We start from the raw sequence: 25,337 nt of genomic DNA on the forward strand, positions 1-25,337 counted from the left end.
CTGCCTGCAAGAAATTACAAGTACTTAAGTACTACGTAGGTACTTGAACCAAATGCTATTATTAATACGGAGAACCTACTAGGCACTTAACCAGGAGTGACTTCTCCATCGTGACGTGACCTAGTACGAATGCTCGTCATACTTGTACGGAGTACGGAGTACATTACTTAAGTACAATTACCTACCTATACAGCACAGCACGTGCACTAATGCACCATACCTAATCAAGTACTTACACCTTCCTGGCAACTCCCGCTTGGCTTCCCACCACCTCCCATCTGCGACCAACAGTGCTATGGAGAATCTCCTCTTACGATACAATGGGATGGTACAGCAGTCTCGTTTCCCTTTCTCGTGACGAAAGGGTCATTTTAGTGGCCTTCGGCCTTGCTTCGTTGGGCATCGTCAGCACCATCGTGAAGCGACTCAAGAGCATCCGCGACCAGAACGAAATCCTGCCCTTCATACCCAAGACGCAATACATCACGCAGGACACAGAAGATGCGCTTCATCTCGATACCCTAGATAAGCTTCTGAGGCACCCAAACTTCTCGGTTCGTGAAGTCGCCACCAAGATCCTCTGCGACAGGGCCATCAACGATCCGGAGACGACGACGACGCTTCTGTACGGAATCACAAGACCAGACGGCGACGAACGAATACGATGCCTGCGAGCGCTAGCTCTCCTGACCGGACAGACCATGGGTAGGTGCTGTCGGTGGTTCCGCCGTGGAAGCGACGGACCCGCTAATGGTTCTTCTCTTCCTCCCAGAACTCGACGGCCTGTCCAAGCTCCATGATGCCAAAGCCTACTCGGCTCTGGTGCGATCGCTGGAGCTGTCTCTGCAGAGCAACGACCCCCCCGATCTCAGCAACAGCCACTGGGATGAGTATCACCTGCGTGACATGGACGAGCGGTTCTGTCTCATGTTCATCCTCGAACTGGTGAACAAGTACGGCGCATACAAGCTCGTCATGGCCAAGTTTGTCGAAAAATGGCTCGCGAAACAAGATTGGGGAAGGGAACCTAAAGAACGACGTCGAAGGTTCAGAGAGTACATGAAGCTCAAGAGCAACCGACTGGTGGACATTGTCACCCGCATCAAGCAGAGCAAGCGTGGCCTGCGGGCCCTGGAGGATGCCGGACTGATGGCCGAAGATGGACCTCGGCGGCCAGTCCAGGAGCTGCCAAAAAGTATCAAGGAAGTGGAGGAAGACACGGGTGAGCAGCTGGCCGATCAACAACCTCTACGAGCCAGGGAACATTCGGCCGAGGAGAGGCGGCTTCGACGACAACATCGGGAGGCAATGGTTCTCAACGATGGCACGCGGCCGCTGGGACGAGAAGATATAATTGAACGAGACCACGGGTCACCGACATAGCAACGCAGACGCATCGTTCCATCATGCGGCGGCTACCACGCGGTGCCGTGAGGGTACCCGGGTAGTGGCTGTTGGCAAGATTCGCAGCGCTGAAAACGTCGGTCCGCTGCATCGTGCCATGATTCTCTCCGGATGAACGTCCGTCTATGGGCGAGAGTATCATGACATGGTGCAGCTCTCACATGAAACCTATCGGCTGCCGACCTCCGCTGTCGACGAAGACGACATGATTTGAACGCATGCTGGTTCGACAACGGAAGAGAGCTCGGAACCAACCGAGCCCTGTGCACACATTACGCACATGCCTCAGGGCGTGACAACTCGGATGCGACAGGGCCTCGTTGGGAATCTTCACGCCTAGTGTATATGATCGCGTTGGTAGAATAGCACAAATCCTATGAGTGGCAGACGAAGGAAGTGCATGTACATGTAGCACAGGAGAAATCCTTAACCAAGGGGGCCACTGGGGGAATCGAAGCGGATGCGAATATCAGAAGCTCATGTCGGTGATGAGAAAATACACAGCGAGCACCTAACACTTTGTCACTGCCAGCCCTACTTTTCTTTGTCGTATCCCTTGTCAATGGAGTCGTACAAGGGGATCCTCATTATTTTCTGCAGGGCGGCCTTGAAACAGCGGTCGCCCAGCGACAGCGACAGCTAACACTCGGCCGCCTGCCTGGATGGAAGCGTCCTCGAGCAGTGGACCTGAATTTGAAATGACGGGCAGTCTGTCTTCAATGTTCAGGCACTAAGGCAACGAACAGGTTGTCGCCCGTGTCATTATTTTCTTATTTTCTTTTTTCTGGCGGCCCTTTTTTTTGTTCAAATTCCATCATCGCCTTGCAACTTCGTTTGGCCTCCTTCTTGCCATCTTCTCAACCGCAACGATCCTTTCTTTGTTTTCGCAGTCGGTCGTTCCCAGGCGAGCATCATTCGCACTCGGTCAGCAAGCTTCTGACAGGCTGGCCTTGCACTTCCTTGCGTTTTTCATCTCAGCTCACGCACGCCTTTGTTTGTTTCGTCCATCCTCTTTTTTTCTTTTCTTTTCCATCTGCCAGGGAGGAAGCGAGGGGGTTGAGCCAAATCGCCAGTCAGCTTCGCTCTCGCTTGCCTGGTTGCTTACCTACTGTTGGTACCTTGTAGTATTGTTCAGTTACAGTACGCAGTTTGCTGATACGTACTTACAGTGTAGTACAGTACTTGTACAGTACAACTCGTAAGTACAGTACAAGTACCGACAGCGAACGGGTAATAATACATGTGCTTATTTGCAGAAATTCCAGGTACCTTCTCCAGTACTCGGTACCTCCAAAATTGTTGATGGTCGTCCTGCAGCACCTGGCCCGCCCAACAATTACACTGATACACTAATCATCAATTAATACACCTAATAATAATTACTCAAGGACGGAGTACGGAGTAATAATACAAGGTGACACAGTACAGAGTACCGACCTCTGAGGGTCCCAAACAAAGGCGGCGGAGGCGGAGAATGAACAAACGGCTATAGGTTGTCGAAGGCCTATTAACATCATCTTTGTCCGGATCAAGAATTTTAGGTCCCCGGAGAGAAAGTCGGTCGCGATTTCGGTCACTACCAACAAAGGCCGCCGCCATGGCTCCGACAGCAACCCTCACCGCAACCAGCAGCACAACGTCCACGACGCCTAGCCACAGCCACCGTGCCCTATTTGCTGGCGGCAGCAGCACCACCACCAGACCTGCCTTTGGCCGTTCCCTTCGAAAGCTCGCCACCGCAGCCTCGACTCCCGACCTCAGCTCCCTCTACGCCGCCCAAGGCTCATCGACGTCCCCCGTTTCGAGCTTGTCGCGCAAGGGTTCGCTGGCCCTGCTGACGCCGAGCTCGCTTGCCAGCATCCCCGATGTTAGCGAGGCGTACGCCCTCGACTCTGTCCTGAGCGATTCAACCTACATGATGACCCCCGCGACCCCGGGACAGCTCTCCGTCTCGGCCGTCGACGTCGTCGTCGGCGACGCTGTCGACGTCCCCGGGGGCATGCATGGCATCGTCCGCTTCATCGGCTCCGTCCAGGGGAAGAGGGGAACCTTTGCCGGAATCGACCTTCACGCGGATCACGCAGCCAAGGGCAAGAACAACGGCGATGTGGACGGGTACGCACATGGACACCCCCCTCCCTTCCTCCCCGCCGTCGATGGAAATGACGCCCGCCGTAGCTGACATGGCCGTGCCTGTGCTCGTCTGGGACAGAATCGCATACTTCTTGACGACCCTTCCCGGGGCTGGCATTTTCGTTCCCGTCTCGAAGGTCACCCGACGAGGTTTCTCCCACAGCGCAGTCAAGGGTTTTCCGATGACGCCGACTCCGAGTGCTTCCGCCGGATTGCGGAACATGAACCATGCGACAACCTTTACACCCCCTACACCGGGCCGCCATCAGTTCAGCGTTTCTGTCGGCCCGGCTGCGAAGGCACCGAGCCCGCATGGCAGGAAACCGAGAATGTCGCTCCCTCGATCCGAATCCCCCGTTCGACGAGTCCAGATGACGCCGGGCCCTCGCCCATCCATTTCCGCTCCCGTCAAAGTGCCTCCGAGATACGGAAGCCCGACCAACAAATTCTCCCAGAGCGTGCGGGGAGCGGCTGTCGACCCCAGCAAAAAGATTCGCCTCGCCGCCGCCACAGGATCTCGCAGTGCTTCCGCCTTGGGCTCCACTCGCGACCTGGACGATGAGGCTGCCCTGCTGGACCTGCAACGAGTCAAGACGAACGGCAGCACCGGCTCGGCATCTTCCTCGAGCAACCTGAGATCACTTGGCCCCGCCTCGCGCGCCAACGCCGCCAACGAGGAAGAGCTCGAACGACTCCGAACGCTGCTCGAGGATCGCGACCGTCAGCTGAGGGAACAGACGACGACGTTGGCCGATATGGAGAGCAGCTTGGTCGAGCTGCAGACTCTCATGGAACACCCCGATGGTCTCGCCTTTCGAAGGAACAGCATCGATGACAAGGACACGGCGCAGCTTCGGCATCTGCTGCGGGAGAAGAGCGAAAAGGTTGCCATGCTCACGACAGAGTTTGATGCCCACCGAGCCGATTTTCGGAGCACCATCGACACGCTGGAAATGGCGAGCTCGGAAACCGAGCGAGTGTATGAGAAGCGCATCGAGGAGCTCATGATCGACCTGCGGGAGTTGGAATCGAGGAACCTCGACGTCGAATCGGTCGCGAGCCAGCTGAAGCAGCTCGAAGAGCTCGTGCAGGAGCTCGAGGAGGGCCTGGAGGATGCCCGCCGGGGTGAGGCGGAAGCTCGCGGGGAAGCCGAGTTCCTCCGAGGCGAGGTGGAGAGGACCAGGACGGAGCTGCGGCGCGAACGCGACAAGGCCGAATCCGGCGGCCACTTACACGGTGAGCATGCCGCGCTCTCGAAGGAGCTCGAGAAAAAGGAAGATGAGATTCGGGGTCTCAAAGCGATCATACATTCTCTCAGCCGAGATTCCATCCTAGACCAGGCTGCGCTCCAGCGACCTGGCTCCTTGGTTGCCTCTGGCGATTCTGCCGATACCTTCGACAACAAGATGGGCCGTGAGGAGTTGGTACGGCAGATGAGGGAGCGGCAGGCACTTGCGGAGCAGAAGAACACGCGGCAGGCACTCACGGTGCAGATGAACACGCGCGAGGCGGACATGGAGCAGGAGTCGGACGCCCTTCAAACCCCCGTGGCTGCTCATCAGCCTTCGGTCAGGGACTCTCGAGATACCGTCATTCCTGCGCCTACGCACGAGCGGCGCTCACGCGAAGCTACCCACAAGCGCTCCAACACCCTTGGCAGCATGCGCGAGAGCGACGCATACTCCACCGCCACCGAGACCAGCACCCTCTGGTGTGAGATTTGCGAGACGGGCGGCCACGACCTCTTGACGTGCACCAACATGTTTGCGTCCGATGGCCCAAGAATCGCTGGCGGAAGCAACGCTGGAGACCCCGTCGCGAACCCCGTCGCGAACCCCGTCGGAACCCCCATCAAAAACCTCGTCGGATTGAGGAGGCGGAGCAAGAGCCCTATCCGTGAAGTCCCCCAACCGGACCTCGCCAGCTCCCAGTCGCCTTCCACGTCACCCGCGAAATCCAAGACGATGCCTCCAACCACGATGCCACCCGTCAAGATCCTACCAAACCCCATGGAATCTGGTCCCGTCGCCGGCAAGGAGAGCGGCATCATGGACCCGGAAAAGTGGTGTGCCGTGTGCGAACGGGACGGTCACGACAGCGTCGACTGCCCGTTTGAGGATGCCTTCTAGGGGTGCCTACCAGGGACGACTCCATTTCGTCGCAGACGGAAGCGAAGGACGGAGTTGTGCGACGAAGAAACTCTGTGCTCAGTGTGCAAGGACGTGATGATACCCCATCACGAGGGGTACCTTTTCTCGTTTGTCGGAATCATCCTTGGCTTGATGCATTGTTAGTGATACCATTCTGGCATTATGGCTGCCCTTTACTTGTTTCTCATGACGTATTTGGACTCTCTCGGCGAGTACGAAGTCATCGCGCCCGCAACCTGGTACTGGGCGACGATGCCTTCTAGGTGCTAGGTTCTGGGTAGTACTGTAACCAGGTATCCGGGTGACCAGGGAGGCAGCCTAGTACCTAGAAGTGACCGAACCGTGCGATATGACTACATGGAATTGATAGTTTTCATACTCGACCTCCTCTCGGATCTTGCACATAGGACGCCTGTAGGTTCAACCAAGACCGGGTGTCTAAGTAGACCTCGGCTCGGCTGGTTGCTACCCTGTGCTGTTAGCGGCGAGGCAGCGAACACCTGAAAGCGCATCAAACATAAACTCTCCAAAGTATGACTACCAGTCCAGGTTTGTAAGCAGCTTGACCGGATGACGCTCGACTCGTATGTAATATAGTATGGAACATACTACCTAGTAGTTTGGAACCCGCACTCATGCAGTGCGAGTACGGAGCACTACTTAAGTACTAGCATTACTTGTGCTGTCACGAGTACGGAGTAATACTTGCTTATGCATACAGTACCTGTACAAGTACAAGTCCCTACCCTACCTACGGAGTACTCCGTCCTGGCATCGATTATTGATTAATATTACCCCTCTTGCGAGTCTGACTTGGCGGCCGTGACGGGCTCCACTGCTAGTCCCTGGTTTTAAAGGGGCGCTAGGATGGCAAAGGCTACAAGTACATGTAGACATGAATTTAGAAGGCGCCTCACTAAGCGGATGTTAACGATCGACCTTGAGCTTACCATCAGAATCGACGTTCGCAACGCACGAAATCACCATCTACGTGTAGAATGTCGCCATTTAAATGGAAAGCGTCCTAAGTGATCCGGATAGGCTATTATAACTCATAATTTTCTTCCCTTACAAACGTTCTTCGAGTGAGCACTAGGGTGTCGAAATTCCGCCGAGAAGTCGTGCACTATCAGCACCGCCACAGTGTCGACTTTCTTCGATACAGTTCCATGAGGCGCATCAGCCTCGGGGCGACCCCTGCAACCTCCCTCTAATTTTTAATTCTTCCAAGACGCCCTGCCTCTCGTTCCTGACGACGTAACGTTCAATCTCGTTTTTGAACCAACCTTTGTCTTGTTCACCGGAGTCGAGACACGGCAACTGCCTGCGTTACTTCGATACCCCATCCCTGAGTCTTCTCAGCATTCAAGGACTAGACTCGTTCGCACGTGATCGCAAGCCATCCTGCAAATTTTCTCGTTGTCATACAGCCGACCAACATTGATCCATTCACATATCGGATTTTCGAGGTACGTACGCAAATACACTTCTCTCCTGAGCCATCTTGCGCGATCGGTGCCGCACGACCACATTGGCTTGTTCTCTGATTCCCCATCCCTTTGCCCTCTTTGTGCTTCGGGCCCCGTACTCATCTGTTTTGCAGCACCGACTTGCATCAGGCCAGCCGTCTCCGAAAACACGCCCCCGACGCCTTGTTGTTTCTCTCGCGCGCTCTCGGTGCTGATATCCTCTCGATCCGAATTTCTCCACCCGAACGCATCCCCTCGTAGTTGGGCATCATGGTGAAGGAAACCAAGTATTACGACACCCTTGGTGTAGGTGTCTCTCCATGCCCATGTCCTCGACCCGTACCTCCCATCACTCAACTGACATACGCCCCAGGTTTCTCCGGGAGCTACCGAGCAGGAGTTGAAAAAGGCGTACAAGATAAACGCCCTCAAGTATCATCCTGGCATGTCACACGGCAACATTCGTTCATATTGGACCAACTCTAACTATTTGTAGACAAGAACGCCCATAACCCAGCCGCCGAGGATAAGTTCAAGGAGGTTTCTCACGCCTACGAGGTTCTTTCCGACCCGCAGAAACGACAACTCTATGACCAATACGGCGAAGCCGGCCTTGAGGGCGGCGCTGGTGGAGGCGGCATGGCTGCCGAGGATCTGTTCGCCCAGTTCTTCGGAGGCGGTGGCTTCGGCGGCATGGGCGGCATGTTTGGTGGCATGAACAATCGTGGCCCCCCCAAGGCGCGAACCATTCACCACACCCACAAGGTATCACTCGAGGATGTCTACCGTGGCAAGATTTCCAAGCTCGCACTACAACGCTCCATCATCTGCCCCAAATGCGAGGGCCTGGGCGGCAAGGATGGCGCCGTCAAGAAGTGCCAGGGCTGTGATGGCCACGGTATGAAGACGATGATGCGCCAGATGGGTCCCATGATTCAGCGATTCCAGACTGTTTGCCCCGACTGCAACGGCGAGGGCGAGATAATCAAGGAGAAGGACCGCTGCAAGCAGTGCAACGGCAAGAAGACAATTGTCGACAGGAAGGTTCTCCATGTGCACGTTGACAGGGGCGTTCGCAACGGTACCAAGGTCGAGTTTCGTGGAGAGGGTGACCAGTCCCCCGGTGTCCAGGCCGGTGACGTTGTCTTCGAGATTGAGCAGAAGCCCCACAACCGATTCACGCGAAAGGATGACGACCTTCTTTACAAGTGCGATATTGAGCTGGTTACCGCCTTGGCCGGTGGCATAATCTACGTCGAACATTTGGACGAGCGATGGCTTAGCATCGAAATCATGCCTGGCGAGGCTATCGCACCTGGTAAGAATGCTCGTCTCATCCCTGCCGGTGAATCTTTCGCTAAATTTCGACCCTAGACGCTGTCAAGATGGTACGCGGTCAGGGTATGCCATCGCCCCGCCACCACGACTTGGGCAATCTTTACATCCACTTTAATGTCAAATTCCCCGAGAAGAACTGGTCGTCGGATCCTGCCACCTTTGAGGGTCTTCGAACACTGCTTCCAACCCCTTCCGTTCAGAATATCCCGCCTGTCAACGCGACTAGCGAACCGGCCGATCTCGAGGATTTGGATACCCAGGCCCAAGGCAGAGTCTTTGGCAGCCCTGGGATGGGCGAGGACGAAGATGAGGACGGCCACCCTGGCGCCGAGCGTGTGCAGTGCGCTTCGCAGTAACGGCATTCGTTCTACCTCGGTGTTGAAGCAGCGCGTCGATCCCTGTGGGGGTCCAACACCATTCGCTGCCCTTGGTGCGCGAGGCCGGAGTGGAATGAGCATGCGCTGCGACCTGCGCAGTATTATTTCGTCCTCGCCTGCGAGCCCGTATTCTCGTTCAATGACCTCGGTGCCCGATTGAGATCAGAGTGGACAAGCAGCGCCGAGTCCGTCTGGGGAAGCGAGATATGCACAGGACTAGCAGCATCACACAGGAAGCCTACGACCTTGTCGAGGAGCAGGCCTGAAGCATTTGATCTGGTTGTCTGGCGTTATAGAGGGTATAGATGACTCGATGGTTGTTTCTGCAGACGTAGACCTACGAATATTATGATTTCTTGCAACTCTCCTGTTGGCATGACGTTCATTTCATTTATGTGATGCACCAGAGGCACTGCGTCTCATGTCCAATGTCCCATACCGTGACGACGCAACATGTCGCGGTTGTTCCTTAGACTTCGGCCCCAGGACCCTGACCCCCAACCTCGGCGCCATCAACGTCGGCCTCGGCGTTCTCAGCGCCGTCAGTTTGCTTTCTAAGATTTTCAACCGTGTACAGCAGGCTGCGGACCTCCTGTTCGGAGGCTTCCACCTCATCAGCCTCCAACCCTTCGTCATGGATAGATGGCTCCGTGTCAATGGCCAGCCGTCCATCCCTTATTTCTAGAGTGAACATCTGTAGGCTTTTGGCTTGAGGCACCTGGCTTGGGTCCATGGCGACAATGAGCCGTGGTAGTGTGGTACCGTCGGATGCGGCGACGGATAAGTGCAGCGGCGTTGCAGGGAGTTGAATGACATTGACATGGTCGAGTACGTTGCTGGCGGTAAGCTGCCACGAAAAGATGGAATTTACACTGCATGATGTTAGATACCGACCTCGTGGTCACGGCCATTCTGCTTACCTTTCGCAGATGGCGAGGACGTAGACAACTTCTCCCGATTCGGAGGAGTGCACAAATGAGTACAGGCCTGTGACCGCGATCTTGGCGGTTTCCGGGGCATTCGCTTGAGCTAGTAAAAGAAGGTTCGTCGTGGACAAGACTTTACCCGCTTTCCAGTCCCATACAAACAATTCCTCATCCCCTCCCCCTGAGACTAGGATCTCGTCCCTAGAGGATGGAATCATGATCTCGCTGACGAATTGCTTGTGTCCCAGGCAGAACCCTTCGATAATGTGCGCCTGTGGGACGTAGCGAGATACTCTGATGTGTTCGTCACGATCACCCGTGATGATATACCTTCGGCTATCAGACTTTCCCAGCACCAAGGTCGTCAGTAATGAGACGTGGCCCAGAAGCAGCGTCAATTCAAAGGCAGGCTCCTCATCCTTCGCTGGCTCCTCGCCCCTCTTCTTTTTCAGTTCGAGCTGCTTCCTCTGATTGTCGAGAGCCTCGCGGTTGCGCTTGGAGTGCACGGTGAGCGGGTTTGCCTCGAGCACGATCGTCTTGGCCACAGGATTTGGTGTGGAGACGCGAGGCGCCGATTCTGCCGAGGTAGAGTTCATGATAAGAGGTAGCGAGTAGACATCACCAAACTTGTCGGCGCACATGATCTGGGCCTCCGGGGTTATCGTGACGGCCGAAGGGCGTTTAGGCATTGTTCTACCCTGATGTTAGCGCAAATCCAGTGATGTATGGCTGAAACGAGACGCCGTACCTTTGGCTTAGCCGTGTGAGACTTCCATGCCCATCGTGAGCAAATACCCAAATGACTTTATCGTGACCAGATACAGCCAGCACATGACGGCCATCCTCGGTACTGGTGAGTAGGGTAACTACAGGACGATCAGGCACGCGGGCCACTTGGTGCTTCTTGCTTTCATGATGGGTCTTCTTGTTCTTGGCCTTGCTCTCCTTCGATTTGCCCTTCCTTTCGCAAGGTTGACCGGCCCCTCTATCCTCTGCGGCATCGTCAACGACTGCCTTGTTGTCGACGCCGGCATCTGTCTTCTGCCTCTTGGCCGGCGGCTCACTTTCGTCAACCCCCACGTCATCGTCAACATCCACAGAAGGCTCCTTCTCAGATTTTGTCTCCGAAATAACCTCGCGCGCCTTGGTAACTTTCTCTACATCCGGGTGTTGCCATGTTGAGATGTGTTTGCCGTCTGGAAGGTTGAAGGAGTGAATCTTGCCTCCACGAACGGCAAAGAGGATGTCGCCTCGGCAGTGGACCTGGTTGTACGGAATCTTCATCGTTCTTTCGTTGGATGGAAAATAGCGTCTGGTAGTTCAATCAAGCATCACTTTGATCGATTCTGCCCACTTGCCAGTCAGTGATGATGAATATCAATGTCCGACTATCCAAAATCTGAAGCACAACAATGCTCATGAAGGAAAAAAGATACATCCATACTGTACGGAGTACATGTACTCCGTATACTAGGTGTACTTACGGAGTTCAGTAGGTAAGTAAGTACTGTACGGAGTACTTACTGTAGGTATGTCAAGCCGTTGTACAACTATTACGGAGTTTGTACTTAAGTACGTAAGTACATGTACATGTACTTACTGTACCATGCACTATAGCACAGTAAAATGTACTCCGTACTGTGCTGTAGACCGCACATGATTCTTGCAGGTGCCTAAGTAAGTACTATACCTCAGTACTTCGGTGTACATGTACTTGTGCAGGTACATCTCACGCCCACTTGTCATTGAGCATCCCCTCTATCAATCCCCAATGAGGTTTAGTCTCTCCAAAGCCCTAAGCAGCAATGGCTGCTGCATCACACAATTTGTCGGCGGCTTCTAAAATCCGAAATTTCTCCTGCTCACCAATTCGCGACAACTTCACGTCACCCATATACCACCAACCGAATTATACAAACTCCCTTGCCCTTAAACATCCTGCCTTCATAAATAAGAAGATATGGGGGGCAAGTCTGCAAACAAGGCCGGCTACTTCGACAAGCTCAAGGGCTTGTTGGAGGCCTACAAGTCGATCTTCATCGTCACCATCGACAATGTCTCCTCGCAGCAGATGCACGAGATCCGTCATGCCCTCCGCGGCAAGGGCGTCGTCCTGATGGGAAAGAACACCATGGTACCGCCTCCGCATGCAGGATTTATCGCAACATGATGCTAACTATGCTGCCCTCTCAGGTCCGCCGTGCGCTCCGAACCTTCATCCTCGACACCCCCGAGTATGAGAAGATCCTGCCTCACGTCAAGGGAAACGTCGGCTTCGTTTTCACCAACGACGACCTCAAGGAGGTTCGCGACAGTCTTCTGGCCAACCGAGTTGCCGCTCCTGCTCGTGCCGGTGCCCTGGCCCCCGTCGATGTTTGGGTCCCCGCTGGAAACACCGGCATGGAGCCCGGCAAGACGTCCTTCTTCCAGGCCCTCCAGGTCCCTACCAAGATTGCCCGTGGTACCATTGAGATCACCACCGATCTTAAGCTCGTCGAGGCCGGCAACAAGGTCGGTCCCTCCGAGGCCACCCTGCTCAACATGCTCAACATCTCCCCCTTCACCTACGGTATGGGCATTGCCCAGGTCTACGACCAGGGCCAGAGCTTCCCGGCCGAGATTCTCGACATTGGTGAGGAGCAGCTCCTCAAGGCCATGAGCAGCTGCATCAACGCTGTCGCCACCATCTCCCTGGCAATCAACTTCCCCACCTTGCCTTCGGTTATGCACTCCCTCGTCAACTCGTACAAGAACCTCTTAGCCGTTGCTGTCGAAACCGAGATCACATGGCCCGAGATTGAGCAGCTCAAGGACCGCATCGCCAACCCCGATGCTTACGCCTCTGCTGCTCCTGTTGCGGCTGCTACCTCTGGTGGCGCCGCCGAGGCCAAGCCTAAGGAGGAGGAGAAGGAGGAGGAAGAGGAGGATGATGAGGGCTTCGGTGGTCTCTTGTACGTGCCCTTGTTGTGCCCCCTGATGATTTGGTTCAAGCTAACAGTGCCTACAGCGACTAAATGTCGGTGCATCACGTTGGAGTTCGACAGGCTGCATTCGCTTCATTTCGATTCATGTTTCATGGATTTGCAACGTGTAGATAACTCGCCCGCAAGATTTCGCAAGCTCTTGCGGCGATCGGATGACACGGGAATACTGAACGCGATGCCTACTGAACCAGATTCCAGCGTGAACTGACGTGTATGTCGAGCACATGCAATGCTCGGTCCCCATCTTGGCAGGTTGGTTTTTTTTTCCTTTCAGATTCTTTCCCGCTTGGATGATTATATACATTATTCATGAGCTTTTTAACCCTGAACTCTCCTGAAGACACCAAACACTTTTTATGACATTCCGTCTATTCAGCCTATTTTACACTTGCCACCGTTTGGAGTATAATGACTGACTTGGGCACACCTCTAGTTTTGCCGTACCCTTCATGGGATACACTTTCCAGTCCTCGATTATGATGCCGACATGGCGTCTTCGTGTAGATTTGAATGCAGACTATTCTGGTCCAGGACTTGTCTTGCGACGTCAATAGCACGCTCCGGAAGCCCCGCCAGACGCGCAACTTTCAACGCATGGCTCTTATGGTTGACGCCGTTTCGCAGCTTGTGCACGTAGACAAACCCACCATGGCCATCTTCCTCTACATCTGTACAGTATGTGTGCACGGCACTTCCGCTTTGCCCACAAAGTCCCTCCTTGGTGGCGAGGTCGACAACCTTGTGAAAATGCGTCGCGAAGAGTGTCCTACACTTGTTGACGGTGACCAAGTGGTGCAGACATGCGTATGACACGGCCGTGCCATCCTCTGGTGTAGTGCCTCGTCCAATTTCATCCATGATTACAAAGGACCTTGGTGTGGCTTGCTTGAGAATGTGTGCCGTCTCGAGCATCTCGACCATGAAGGTGCTTTGATCATGATACAGGTTATCGGCGGAGCCAACGCGGCTGAAAATCGCATCGACTATGCCAAGTTCGGCATATGAGGCAGGGACGTAGCAACCCGTCTGGGCGAGGATTGTGATGAGAGCGTTCTGACGAAGAAACGTGCTCTTCCCAGCCATGTTCGGGCCAGTGATGAGCCACAGAAGGCCATCCGTCTGCGACCCGACGAGGCAGTCGTTGCGGACGAAGCTGCGTCCCTGTTCTAACAAGCCCCTTTCAACTGTTGGGTGTCGTCCGCCGATGATGGTGTGACGGGTCGAGTCGTTGAGCCGAGGTCGCACCAGGTTCTGCTCGAGAGCTAGCTTTGCAAAGGAGGTGGCGACGTCGAGCTCGTCCAACACGACGGCGTTGCGTCGCAAGTTGACGAGGCTCAAAACAACCTGCTCACGTAGAGATTGAAGAACACGCTGCTCCTCGCGTCTGATCTGGAAACGAGTCTGGTCGAGACGCTGGCCTAGAGAAGTCCACTCTGGGAGGTGGAATGAACGAGTTGAGCGACTGGCAGAGAGAGCCGTGATCTCTGGAAGATTCTTCACATCCTTGCCCTTGATGTGGGCGATATGGCCCAAGGCTGGGGTCCATCTCAGAGTGAGGCTCGAGGCGCCAAGTCGGCTGCGCAAGGCGTCTCCAAGTGACAGTTTTTCGTCCAGCAAGGATTTTAACTGGATGTGGAGATTCTTGAGCATGGGGCTTGCGGCTGGGTCCATTATCCAGGCCTCGTTGTCGTCGGCATAATACTCCCTAATAGAGGCTGGGCGCTTCTTCCTCCCCGGTGCAACAGCTGCAACCTCCTCCGAACCCTCCAATGATGTTACATTCAGGGCCAAAGTCATCATCCGCTTTGCCTCGGAGTCCTCAACTTCGTGTTGATGAACGACGCCTTCCTCATCGACAGCTTGTTTGATCCTCCGGGCGAGCTTGAGAGACTGTGTGAGATGAATGCGAGAGACTATGGAGCCAAAGCAAGCTCTTTCCGAGTCCCCATCCGTGGGAAAGCTGGCGCTATTGAGAAGATTGACAATATCTTTGGTGGCTTGGATGGTGTTGGCTAGTGCTAGCAGGTCATCCGCATCGCCACGGCCCATGGCAAACTTTTGGACGAGGCGCTGCGAGTCGTGACTCCGCCTCAGAAGTAAAATGATGGAATCTCGAAGGTCGTTGGCGGCGATGAAGCGGGCGACCAGGCTCTGCCTGGCACTGATCACCTCGAGCGACGTGGATGGTGAGCTGAGCCACTCGTTTAGGAGACGAGCGCCGCTTTTGGTGACGGTTCGGCGAATGGTATGCAGAAGGCTGCCTCGGAAAAAGCCGTCACGGAGAGTCTGCTTTAGCTCCAGAGCCCGCAAGCTATTTTTGTCGATGTTCATGATCTGCATGCTCTGGCGACGAAGGGGAGGTTGGAGCTTCATGGCGATGCCCTGCAAGCGCTCCTTGACGTAGCTAAGCACCAGGCTGCCGGCAGATACTTCCTCGTCGGTAAAACTCTTCCTTGTGCTCTCAGGAACCTCTGTTTCGAGCAACGGCGTCCATTCGGCGACGTCGACCAGCTCAGGCGAGGGTGAGTAGGTGATGAGATGTCGATCCTCGTCGAGTATGGAGAAGATGCCATGGTCTCGTTGAGACTCGAAATCCTTGTCAAGAACGACTTCGCGGGGCCCAATTCTAGAAAGTATGGAAGAAAGGGACGCGAGATCGGACGACTGGGTAAAAAAGTGGCCGGTGGACAAATCCAGCCATGCGAGACCAAGAGACACAGAGCTGGGTTTGGGAAAGTTGGCCAGGTCGGGTTCTGCGTTGGATGGAGGGCCATGATCTCCACAGACGTGGATAGCTAGGACATAGTTGTTCGTATATGGATCAATGAAACTCTCGTCAATGAGAGTGCCAGGCGTGATGATGCGGGCAACCCGTCGGTCATGCAGCAACCCGCCCGACTTTATCTTGTCGGTTGCCTCGTTCGGGAACTCTTCGGCAATGGCCACGTAGCGGTTGAGGTCCTGGACGAGGATTTTGAGAAAGCGATCCAGCTGAAAGAAGGGGAAGCCGGCCTTTGGGGACCTTGGTGAGTATGACGAGCATGACAGACTACGTTGGCAAGACGGGAGAGAAAACGGTGGGGAGAGCGGAGGAAACCACAACACACCATGGGAACCGGGCCTGCGTTGGTCTTCTTGGAAGCGAGCTTCAGATTCAGCAGCGGTGAATACTCGTCAGCATGCTCAAAGTAGAGCTCGTAGAAGCCGCCGACGCGGGTCAGGAGGACGCAGTTGTCGAACTTTTGCATGTTGCGACGGGCCTGGAGCACAACGGTGGGATAGCCAGGTCCATCTTGATCCTCCTGCGGCCCCGGCGATTCGGTCTTGATGGGTCCTTGAGGCAGGTCCGAAAGCGAGATGGTCGTCGTCGTCTTCTTACCTCTTGACTGCAGGAGAGCTGGTGGCGACAGGGAAGAGGACTTGGGAAGGACTCTGAGAGTGGGATGGGGTGTCGATCGGACGGCCGCCGAGGAGTGGGCAGAGAACCGAGGCAGGAGGAGTTCATGGAAGCGACGGGAGCGAAACATGAAAACCGGTTTGGTGGAAGAAAGCAGATGTCAGTACGGAGTCCTCGGCAGGAGGAGGACAACTGGCTGGTGGTGCGACGACGTAGATGCGTACAGTTTTCGTATTTCATTCATCACCAGTAGTTGCGCTGAGGAAATATTCGCGAGCAGTTGGTTCAGTACATGTACGCTTCTAGCGGTGAACCAGAAGTACAGTACTTGTACTTGTAGTATGTCGGTGGACGTACTGCCAGGTACGTGGGTACGTAGGTGCCAATTAATATAGCATAAGGCATAGTTACAGACCACAAGCACGGAGTACGGAGTAATAATACATGTAGTCAGTCGCCTTGCCAGTGATTGATACTACTAGGTAGGTACTAGGCAGGTCCCGCGGTAGCGCCCACTGGCGGCCACTACTGTTATTACCCGTAGACAGACAGGAAGGTTAGTACCGATGCAGGCGTACATGCTTGAAGCCGCAGTAATGACTGCTGTAGCATCACATTGTCCTCACCAACGGAAGCGCCCGATAACCTGCCAACCACAATTGAAGGTATGCAGTGTTGTCCAATGGTTCCCATCGCAAGCAAACATCTACATTTGTAGACCATATCCAGGCAGGTATGCACAGCATGGGCTACAAGAATCATCTCCTTTCGTACACCGCACTCTTGTCTACACTATAGGCGGTACGTGGTAGTACAGCATGAGGCACCTTGCTGGGGCTATTCGAATACTAACCATGTCGGTTCTAGGAATTCAGAATGGCATCAATGTTCAAGAGGTCAGGTCCTATGAAGGGGTGCGGTATTCCTTTGCTGAAGTATAGGTATGTGACAATATGCGTTCACCATCGTGCTGGCATCTGACGGATGATTACGCGGCCAGGCAGGCCTCCTGGGCTACCTTGAAGGGCACCACCTTTTACGTCGTCTCCGTCCGCGCACCCTCGGAAGGATCACGGCGGTCGAAGTTACATTCTGCGAGGGCAGCTGGGTCGCTTTTCGGCCTGAATCCAAGTCATGCGTTCGAGTCCTGAGACGAGTCACACTACACACCTTCACACCTGCTCCCCGTCCGAGCATACGGGACATTGGTCCAAGTCAGAGGAACGACAGGGCGACGATGACGACGAACATGACGGGGAGAGCAAAGGTTCAGGTGGATGTGGATATGGCCAGGAGGAGAGGGAGAGGCAACCAAGTACGTACACTTGGGGGCATATTTCCAAATACCCATTTTCAAGTGAAATGCAATGGTGTACGAGTGCCTAAGCCGAGATTTGTGCGCGTATTCGGTCGTCCGTACATTTATGTGTACTTACAGTTGCTCGTGCATGCACATGGGTACACAGTTGTACGTGTACAGTAGATTGATTGGCATGTTCATTCGATGTTCGTCAGCACCCGCCCCACCACTTGAGCGATTCATGATCCGTTCCGGCTGTGGCAAGTCGCACAAGTGCCTAGGATGTAATACGTTGACACCTTGCACATACTTACTTACGCTATATTACTGCCACCGGAGGAACCCATTGCCAGCTATTGGGCTCTAGGTGCAATTGTAATTCAGTACATGTACTTACTACCTAGTAGGTGTAAGTAGGCACCACAACCGAAAATAAACGCAGGTACGGAGTGTTTATTACCTGTGATAGCGTTTTGTCAGCACACCACCAACGACGAACTGGCGAACTGGTGAGCGAGTATCTGTACGGTGTACTTCGTACGTACTTGTACGGAGTTACATATACTGTAGACCGTACGTACAAGTACAAGTAAGTAGATGCCTGCCGAGTGACGACATAAGTACAGTAGTGGTTGTGTGGAGTACACCGACACTGTTCTCGGTAGTCGTGCACACCTAAGTACAATTACCCACCAATACGACGACCGAGCACGTCTAAAAGTACTTACACATTCACATTGGCATCAACAAGTGTACGTATATGTACTTGCAGGATGCACTTGATGAGGTACTACCGGTACCTGTACTATGACTACAGTACTCCGTACTTACATCCTACTTTGTGACCACAAAGGGGGGGCCTAGTACCGACAAGTGGTGGTAAATCAATCATCACCCTCTCCCCCTGCTTCCCCCCCAAAGCCCCCAAAGGCGGCTTCACCCAGGCCCCGCCGAACGAGGCAGCTAACGGCAAGTGGCCACAGCCACGAGAGGCGCTGTGACCTTTCCGCACGGCTGCTCATCATTCATGCAGCTCGCATCCTGCCATTCGAGGCTCATTCCGTAGCATTGCCGCGTCCGAATGACAGAATCACATTGTCCTTTCCCGCACCGTGAACGGCATCGATGCAGCATCATACCGCATGTGCCTTCGTTCCAGCCATGGCGAGAATACCAACACGACTTGATTGATGGAGTTGATCGATACCAACTAGGTAGGTACCTGCACTAACCGGGTCAGACAGCTCCCTGCTGCTACCTCAACTTTATCTGCTGACCTCCCGCATCCGGCGCGGCGAGCTTGCAAAGTGCAGCTTCCCGGACCGTTCAATATACGATATAGTCTCTCGAACGACCGCCGTTGCCTCTCCTCCATATCACTCTTTCTTTCCAAGCAGACCTGCCTCGTACTTTGGCAGTGCATCATCGGCTTTCAGACGAACCGATCGGCTTGCTCGCCGCCTCCCACGCTGCCTTGTCCAGCTCCCCCGCACACGCACACACAATCCCATCGTCCACTATGGGTGGCGGCGGCGACCTGAGGAGCAAGAGCTCCTTTCCTCTCCTTGCCCAGAAGCCCGTGGGCGTACCCAAAACAAGCATTCTCAAGAGTCGCATCGAGCCGTTCTACAAGCCGGGTCAGTACGAAAAAGTCAACCTGCTTGCGTGAGTCTCCCACCTCCGCCCTCACCGCTGCCTTGACCTCCGCATTCATCAACCCATCTTCCTTCGCCCTGGCCAAGCAGGCCACGTTGAACAAACGCACGCGGGCACGCACGCTGACGCACGCCGCGCAGCAACCTGTACAATGCCAGGTTCTCGGGCAAGCCGCACGTCAAGCTCTTTTCCTGGAGCGCACCGGGCCAGGAGCGGCCCCGCTTCGAGGATGCCGTCTCCCAAGAGTTCAAGGAAACGAGCACGGGCGCCTCCTTCGGCCCGTCGTGGACCACGCACTGGTTCAGGGTGCACCTGACGGTGCCGAAGGAGGCACTTGACGAGGAACTCGTCGTCCTCGAGTGGGATGCAAACAACGAGGGCTTGGTCTGGGCCGACGATGGCATGCCTCTGCAAGGCCTCACCGGCGGCGGCGAACGCACCGAGTGGATCGTGCCCAAGTCCTTCCGCGACGGCAAGGAGCACGTCATCTACGTCGAGATGGCCTGCAACGGCATGTTTGGAAATGCGCCCAACGGAAGGTCCAGCATTGCGCCCCCCGACCCCAACAGATACTTCACCCTCGGCACCGCCACCATCGCCGCCGTGAACCTGCCGGCCCGCATGCTTCACTTCGACATGTGGGAGCTCGGCGATGCCGCCCGCGAGCTCCCCGAGGACTCGGCCGAGCAGAACCAAGCCCTCTCCGTCGCCATGAGGATCATCAACACGTTCCAAGTCAACGACCAAAACTCCATTCTCCAATGCCGGAAGATCGCCCAGGAGGTTCTCGGACCCGACGTCGACTCGCACCGAGTATACGATACGGGAAAGGACCCTGTCGTCTTCGGCATCGGCCACTGCCACATCGACACCTGCTGGCTGTGGCCCTGGGCGGAGACCAAGCGCAAGGTCTGCCGGTCTTGGTCGAGCCAGTGCGACCTAATGGACCGCTACCCCGAGGCTCACTTTGCCTGCTCCCAGGCCCAGCAGTTCAAGTGGCTCAAGCAGCATTACCCCAGTGCCTTCGCCCGCGTCAAGAGCAAGGTCAACGCCGGCCAGTTTCACCCCATTGGCGGCAGCTGGGTCGAGCACGACACGAACATGCCGAGTGGCGAATCTCTCGTCCGCCAGTTCTTTTACGGTCAGAGGTTCTTCGAGGCCGAGTTTGGCACCCGCTGCCGTACCTTCTGGCTGCCGGACACCTTCGGGTACTCGAGCCAGCTGCCCCAGCTCTGCCGTCTGGCCGGCATGGACCGCTTCATGACCCAGAAGCTGAGCTGGAACAACATCAATACATTTCCCCACACCACCTTCATGTGGGTGAGCCCCGACGGCAGCCAAGTCCTCTGCCACATGCCCCCCTCGGAAACGTACACGGCCGAAGCCAATTTTGGCGACCTGAAGCGGAGCATCACGGGGCACAAGACGATGCGCGTCGACAAGTCTTCCCTCTTGGTCTACGGAAAGGGTGACGGCGGCGGCGGCCCGACCTGGCAGCACTTCGAGAAGCTTCGACGCTGCGCCGGTATTAGCAACACCCTCGGCGGCATCCCGAAGCTCAAGTTGGGTCTCACCGTCGACGACTTCTTCGATCGCATATCCCCCAAGGCCCACGAGTTCCCAACTTGGTACGGCGAGCTCTATTTTGAACTCCACCGAGGCACCTACACCACCCAGGCCAACAACAAGTACTTTAACCGAAAAGCCGAGTTCATGCTCCGCAGTATTGAGCAGCTGGCTGCTGTCGCATCCATCAAGAACAAGTCGTACAAGTACCCCACAAAGGACATCGACACCATGTGGGAGAACGTGCTGCTTTGCCAGTTTCACGACTGTCTGCCGGGAAGCTCCATCGAAATGTGCTACGACGACTCGAATAAGGTAAGTGCCGGTTTCACCCTCTCCGAGCTGTCTTCTCGTGTTCCCTCCAAATAACCCTGCATGTGGTGTAGCTCTACGACGAACTTTTCAAAACCGGACAAAAGCTTCTAGACGACCTTTACAAGTCACTCGGCACTGCCGACGTGCGAACCGAGTATTTCAACCAACCCGTCGCTCTCAACACGTTGCCGTGGCATAGAAAGGAGATAGTCGAGGTCTCCGATGACGAGGTCGGTATTGCTTGCGGCGATGGTCAACTGCTCCCTCTCCGTACTTTCAAGGTGAACAAGGACAAGCCGGCCGTGTCTGTGACCCAGACGCATGGCGAATTCGTTCTGGAGAATGACCAGCTCCGAGTCGTTGTCCAGGAGGGATGCATCACCTCCCTCTACGATCGCATCAACGATCGCGAGGTCATCGAGAAGGGGGGTAAGGCCAACAAATTCGTCATCTTTGATGACATCCCACTCTTCTGGGAGGCTTGGGACGTGGAGGTGTACCATCTGCAGACTCAGCGCAACCTGCGTTACGGCGCAACTAGAATTCACGAGTCCAAGCCTCACAAGGTCACGTTGGTCACGGACATTAAGATCAGCGACGATAGCAATCTGAGGTCGTACATAAGCTTGTCGGCAGCGATCAAGGGCCAGCCCTCCCAGGTCAACTGCCTCGCAGAGGTGGAGTGGCATGAGAATTCCAAGTTCCTCAAGGTCGAATTTCCCGTTGAAATCGTCAACAATGAAGCTTCGTACGAGACGGCATTCAGCATCACCAAGAGACCTACCCACTACAACACGAGCTGGGACATGGCAAAGTTTGAAGTTTGCTGCCACAAGTTCGCCGACCTGTCTGAGCACAACTACGGCGTGTCTATCCTGAACGATTCCAAGTACGGCTTTGCCACCGCCGGCAAGACGATGCGCCTGTCCTTGCTCCGATCCCCGAAGGCTCCTGATGCGCACGCTGACATGGGCCATCATTCGATTCGCTGGGCCATCTTCCCTCACAAGGGATCCCTGTCATCAGCTACAGTCAAGGCCGCGTACGCGTTCAACAATCCGTTGAAGCTACTTTGTGCTCCCAGTACCACGGTCGAATCGCTCCATTGTGCGCCCATCAAGTTAATCAACAACGATGAGTCCGATTCGCTTATCCTCGACACGGTCAAGCGCGGCCATGATGACGAGGACGTCACCCGGCTCGAGGGCTTGCGTGTGAACAAGGGCCAGAGCATCATCCTTCGTGTGTACGAGTCTCTTGGCGGCCATAGCAGAGGTACGATCGAGACACAGTTCAACGTCAGACGAGTGAGCAAGACGAATGTTCTCGAAGATGAAATGGAGGAGATTAAGACTGCCGACGGGCAATTCGCCATCCATCTCCGGCCGTTTGAGGTGGCCACGTACAAGCTTCAGCTATAGGATGGCGACGAAGCTGATCGCAAGTATCGTGGTCCCGGTCTTCGGGTATGGGTCTGGTTATGACGTGAGATATGCGCGAATAGGCAGGGTGACGAACGAGATTACGGGTTAGGCACTGCGAGCTTATGGAGCTTGACCATAGCATGAACGCTCATTCTACGTTGGGTTGGGTTGAAGTTGCAATTATTCCAGTGGCAGAGAACTATAAAGTGCCCCGCGTAGCTGGTGAACTCTGTCATCACCTTGACGCTCCACTCCGTCTTGATGCTCGTAAACTCCGCTGTCCCCAAACGCCGAATGCCAAGATACAATGTAGATGTGCCGCCATACGCAGTTGCAGACAAAACCCCGATCCAGGAACAGAAAGGACATGGCAGTCGGGGGCTTTGAAGAGGGAAAAGTAAATCGAAAGCATACCAAGGCGCATGGGTTTTATTCATGACCTGTTGCCATCGCCTTCGGGCAGCTCCTCGATAGCGTGCTCAACCATCGTGATAAGTTCGTCGATATCGGGCCTCTCGGCGGGTTCAACCTTGAGGCAGCTGCGGACGATCTCGCGGATGGGTTCGCTGATGACGGTGCTGCCGGCGCCGGCGCCGCCGGAGTGGTCACCGCCGTGGCCGTCCGCGGAGGCGGCGGCCCTCGCTTTGGCCTGGCCAATGCTGTTGACGCGCTTTGCGCCGCCGGGGGACTCATCGGGGAAGCGCCAGTCGCCACCGAGGACGCAGAGGCTGAGGGTGCCACCCGTTTCGTCCGACCGCATCTCGAAGGGAGACTTGCCGACGAGGCAGGCGTAGAGGGTGCAGCCGAGAGACCAGATGTCGACCTTGGTGTCGATGACGGTGCCGGTGCGGACATCAAAGAGCTCGGGTGCGCGGTATGGCATGGTGGAGTGTTCGGCTGCCGTGTCTTGGATCTGCAAGGCAAGAGACTGCGAAGTGACGGGGGTCGGGGAGGGGACGACGGAGCCGAGGTCCATGAGGATGGGCCCGGAGCCCGAATCGTCGATCATGATGTTGCCGGGTTTTATGTCCCGGTGCGAATACGCGCGGACCTTGCCGCCGCCATCGGAGCTCATTTCACCCTCCATAAGGCCGCGTTCTTGCTCTCGATCCTCATCCTCCTCGTTGCGCGTCCCGCGCGTGGCCCCCGCCGTGCCTCTGTTGGGGCCACTCCTGCCATCGGCGCTGTGGTCATCCTCATTGCCCATTTCCATCCTCTCCGCCGGCACAGGTCGGTACTCGTGCATGGCGCGTAGGGCCTTGCAGACGCCGAGGAAGAGCACCATGAGGTACCTCTCGGGAAAGCTGCTCCGGTTGACGAGATTGGCGTTGATCATGTCCTGCAGGTTGCCGCGGCGGTAATACGGCAGCAGGACGTACACCGTCTTCGTCGCCTCGTCAGCGCCGCGCTCAGTGGCGACAGAATGGTCGACAGCGGATATGATGGTGGGGACGTGGGCGAAGAGCCGATAGGCGTCGACCTCTCGCATCGCCTGCTGGACTGACTCGGCACCGAAAGGGCAGCGGATCTTCTTAAGGGCAAAGATCTGGTGCGAGGTTGTATCTTCGACGAGGTAGACGTACGAGAAGCCGCCCTGGAGGATGGATGGCAGTCGTCAGCCAGCACGAAGGAGACAGTCAAACGAGGGGAGGGATAAATGGCGCGCCTACCTCGCCGAGCAGCCGTTGAATCTTGAAGCTGCGGTTGTTGATCTTGAGCGTCGGGGAGCCTGGGAAGCAGTTGAGGCAGTTCCCCAAGGAGTAGAAGAGATCAAGGACTATTTGGGCCATGATGGAAGTAGGCGACCCGAAATGGAGTCGATTCGCTGCCGATTGCTCGTCGAAACCTGGGGTCTACGCTTCCGGTCAACGGAGGCCGAGCTGGTGGAGAGAACGCCTCAATCAAGACGTAGTCTCGACCAACAGCAATTTCCGTAGGGTCGTCCAAGGTCACGGCGGGCACGACAGATCGCAGGAAGGGTGACAGATGATTCGCGGGGGGGGGGGCGGAGGGACGAGTTTCGAGGGTTGACGCTGATGCGGGAACCGAGCTCGAAGGCCACGGTGATCCAGTGACTGAGCCAAGCCTGAGGCTCCGCTCCCGAGTAATCGTAACGGTAAGTACGAAGTACCGAGTACATGTGGAGGTAAGTACTCGCACCCAGTGGAATTCGTACTTGTACATGTGCCATCAATACGGAGTACGGAGTACTTAAATGTACCTACAACTACTTACATTCCCGTACATGTACTTAGGTACCGAGCTCTCAGCCGCAGCCGATTTCAGCCACCTTGCCACATCGAAGGCAGGTTGCCCCTGCCGCACCTTGCCGAGGTCAGGGTCGCCCCCCTGCGCCACCCGGCGATGACAGAGCTATAAAACTGGGGCGACCTCGTGGCGTCTTCATGAACACATGGATTTAAGTACATGTACTTGTTCCAGGCCTATTGTCCAGTCTGCATGTGCTCCGTACTGCACACTTGTACTTACTCCGTCCGTAACGACTGCGCAAAGTACACACGAGCACATCACCACTATTCATGTAGCATGAGGATCAGTCCTCGGGAGAATGATTCTCGCTTCGACGAGACAATAATGGACTGTAGCATACGGTGTAGTCAACGAGGAAACCGAACTCACAATATCCCCAGCGGCCTACTTGCTCAAATGGTATGAAATATATAGCCATTTGCCTGCCCTGTTTCCGCCTCCTACTCGACACAAAGTACTCTTGGTTTCTTCTCCTCGCGAGCAATGCAACTCGCCATCAGCCACTTTCCCGTCCCTCGCTTCCGTATTGTACAATTCCTGTACACGACCCGAATGATTTTCGGATAGAATGTCAGAAGGCAAACCGTAGTCCGCGGGGCATGCTGCGACACGTGTGCCAGATCCGAA

General features: G+C 55.4%; 8 protein-coding genes across 8 annotated transcripts; 5 read left to right on the forward strand and 3 right to left on the reverse strand.

Moving 5' to 3' along the window:
- Nucleotides 1–320: 320 nt before the first annotated feature.
- Nucleotides 321–1,383, forward strand: DCS_05241 (uncharacterized protein; the record flags this gene model as incomplete). Its single annotated transcript, XM_040802547.1, has 2 exons — nucleotides 321–705; nucleotides 773–1,383. 2 exons carry the CDS (start codon nucleotides 321–323, stop codon nucleotides 1,381–1,383), a joined length of 996 nt encoding a protein of 331 aa, XP_040657580.1.
- Nucleotides 1,384–3,001: 1,618 nt separating this feature from the next.
- Nucleotides 3,002–5,666, forward strand: DCS_05242 (Noc1p protein; the record flags this gene model as incomplete). The annotated part of the gene is made up of 2 exons (XM_040802548.1): nucleotides 3,002–3,519; nucleotides 3,617–5,666. 2 exons carry the CDS (start codon nucleotides 3,002–3,004, stop codon nucleotides 5,664–5,666), a joined length of 2,568 nt encoding a protein of 855 aa, XP_040657581.1.
- Nucleotides 5,667–7,426: 1,760 nt separating this feature from the next.
- Nucleotides 7,427–8,850, forward strand: DCS_05243 (DnaJ domain-containing protein; the record flags this gene model as incomplete). The annotated part of the gene is made up of 4 exons (XM_040802549.1): nucleotides 7,427–7,462; nucleotides 7,530–7,620; nucleotides 7,653–8,474; nucleotides 8,531–8,850. 4 exons carry the CDS (start codon nucleotides 7,427–7,429, stop codon nucleotides 8,848–8,850), a joined length of 1,269 nt encoding a protein of 422 aa, XP_040657582.1.
- A 408-nt stretch (nucleotides 8,851–9,258) lies between these two features.
- DCS_05244 (tRNA methyltransferase) lies at nucleotides 9,259–11,081 on the reverse strand (the record flags this gene model as incomplete). The annotated part of the gene is made up of 4 exons (XM_040802550.1): nucleotides 9,259–9,345; nucleotides 9,389–9,743; nucleotides 9,792–10,490; nucleotides 10,546–11,081. The coding sequence occupies 4 exons, from the start codon at nucleotides 11,079–11,081 to the stop codon at nucleotides 9,259–9,261; spliced, it is 1,677 nt and encodes a 558-aa protein (XP_040657583.1).
- Nucleotides 11,082–11,757: 676 nt separating this feature from the next.
- DCS_05245 (60S acidic ribosomal protein P0) lies at nucleotides 11,758–12,989 on the forward strand (the record flags this gene model as incomplete). Its single annotated transcript, XM_040802551.1, has 2 exons — nucleotides 11,758–11,931; nucleotides 11,991–12,989. The coding sequence occupies 2 exons, from the start codon at nucleotides 11,758–11,760 to the stop codon at nucleotides 12,987–12,989; spliced, it is 1,173 nt and encodes a 390-aa protein (XP_040657584.1).
- Nucleotides 12,990–13,255: 266 nt separating this feature from the next.
- On the reverse strand, nucleotides 13,256–16,308 carry DCS_05246 (MutS2 protein; the record flags this gene model as incomplete). Its single annotated transcript, XM_040802552.1, has 2 exons — nucleotides 13,256–15,793; nucleotides 15,889–16,308. The coding sequence occupies 2 exons, from the start codon at nucleotides 16,306–16,308 to the stop codon at nucleotides 13,256–13,258; spliced, it is 2,958 nt and encodes a 985-aa protein (XP_040657585.1).
- A 2,689-nt stretch (nucleotides 16,309–18,997) lies between these two features.
- DCS_05247 (glycoside hydrolase family 38 protein) lies at nucleotides 18,998–22,436 on the forward strand (the record flags this gene model as incomplete). Its single annotated transcript, XM_040802553.1, has 3 exons — nucleotides 18,998–19,143; nucleotides 19,275–21,015; nucleotides 21,087–22,436. 3 exons carry the CDS (start codon nucleotides 18,998–19,000, stop codon nucleotides 22,434–22,436), a joined length of 3,237 nt encoding a protein of 1,078 aa, XP_040657586.1.
- Nucleotides 22,437–22,872: 436 nt separating this feature from the next.
- Nucleotides 22,873–24,229, reverse strand: DCS_05248 (serine/threonine protein kinase; the record flags this gene model as incomplete). Its single annotated transcript, XM_040802554.1, has 2 exons — nucleotides 22,873–24,033; nucleotides 24,110–24,229. 2 exons carry the CDS (start codon nucleotides 24,227–24,229, stop codon nucleotides 22,873–22,875), a joined length of 1,281 nt encoding a protein of 426 aa, XP_040657587.1.
- Between the last annotated feature and the right edge of the window lie 1,108 nt (nucleotides 24,230–25,337).

The sequence above is a fragment of the Drechmeria coniospora genome, chromosome 02 (genome assembly GCF_001625195.1).
Source record: "Drechmeria coniospora strain ARSEF 6962 chromosome 02, whole genome shotgun sequence".
NCBI lineage: Eukaryota > Fungi > Ascomycota > Sordariomycetes > Hypocreales > Ophiocordycipitaceae > Drechmeria > Drechmeria coniospora.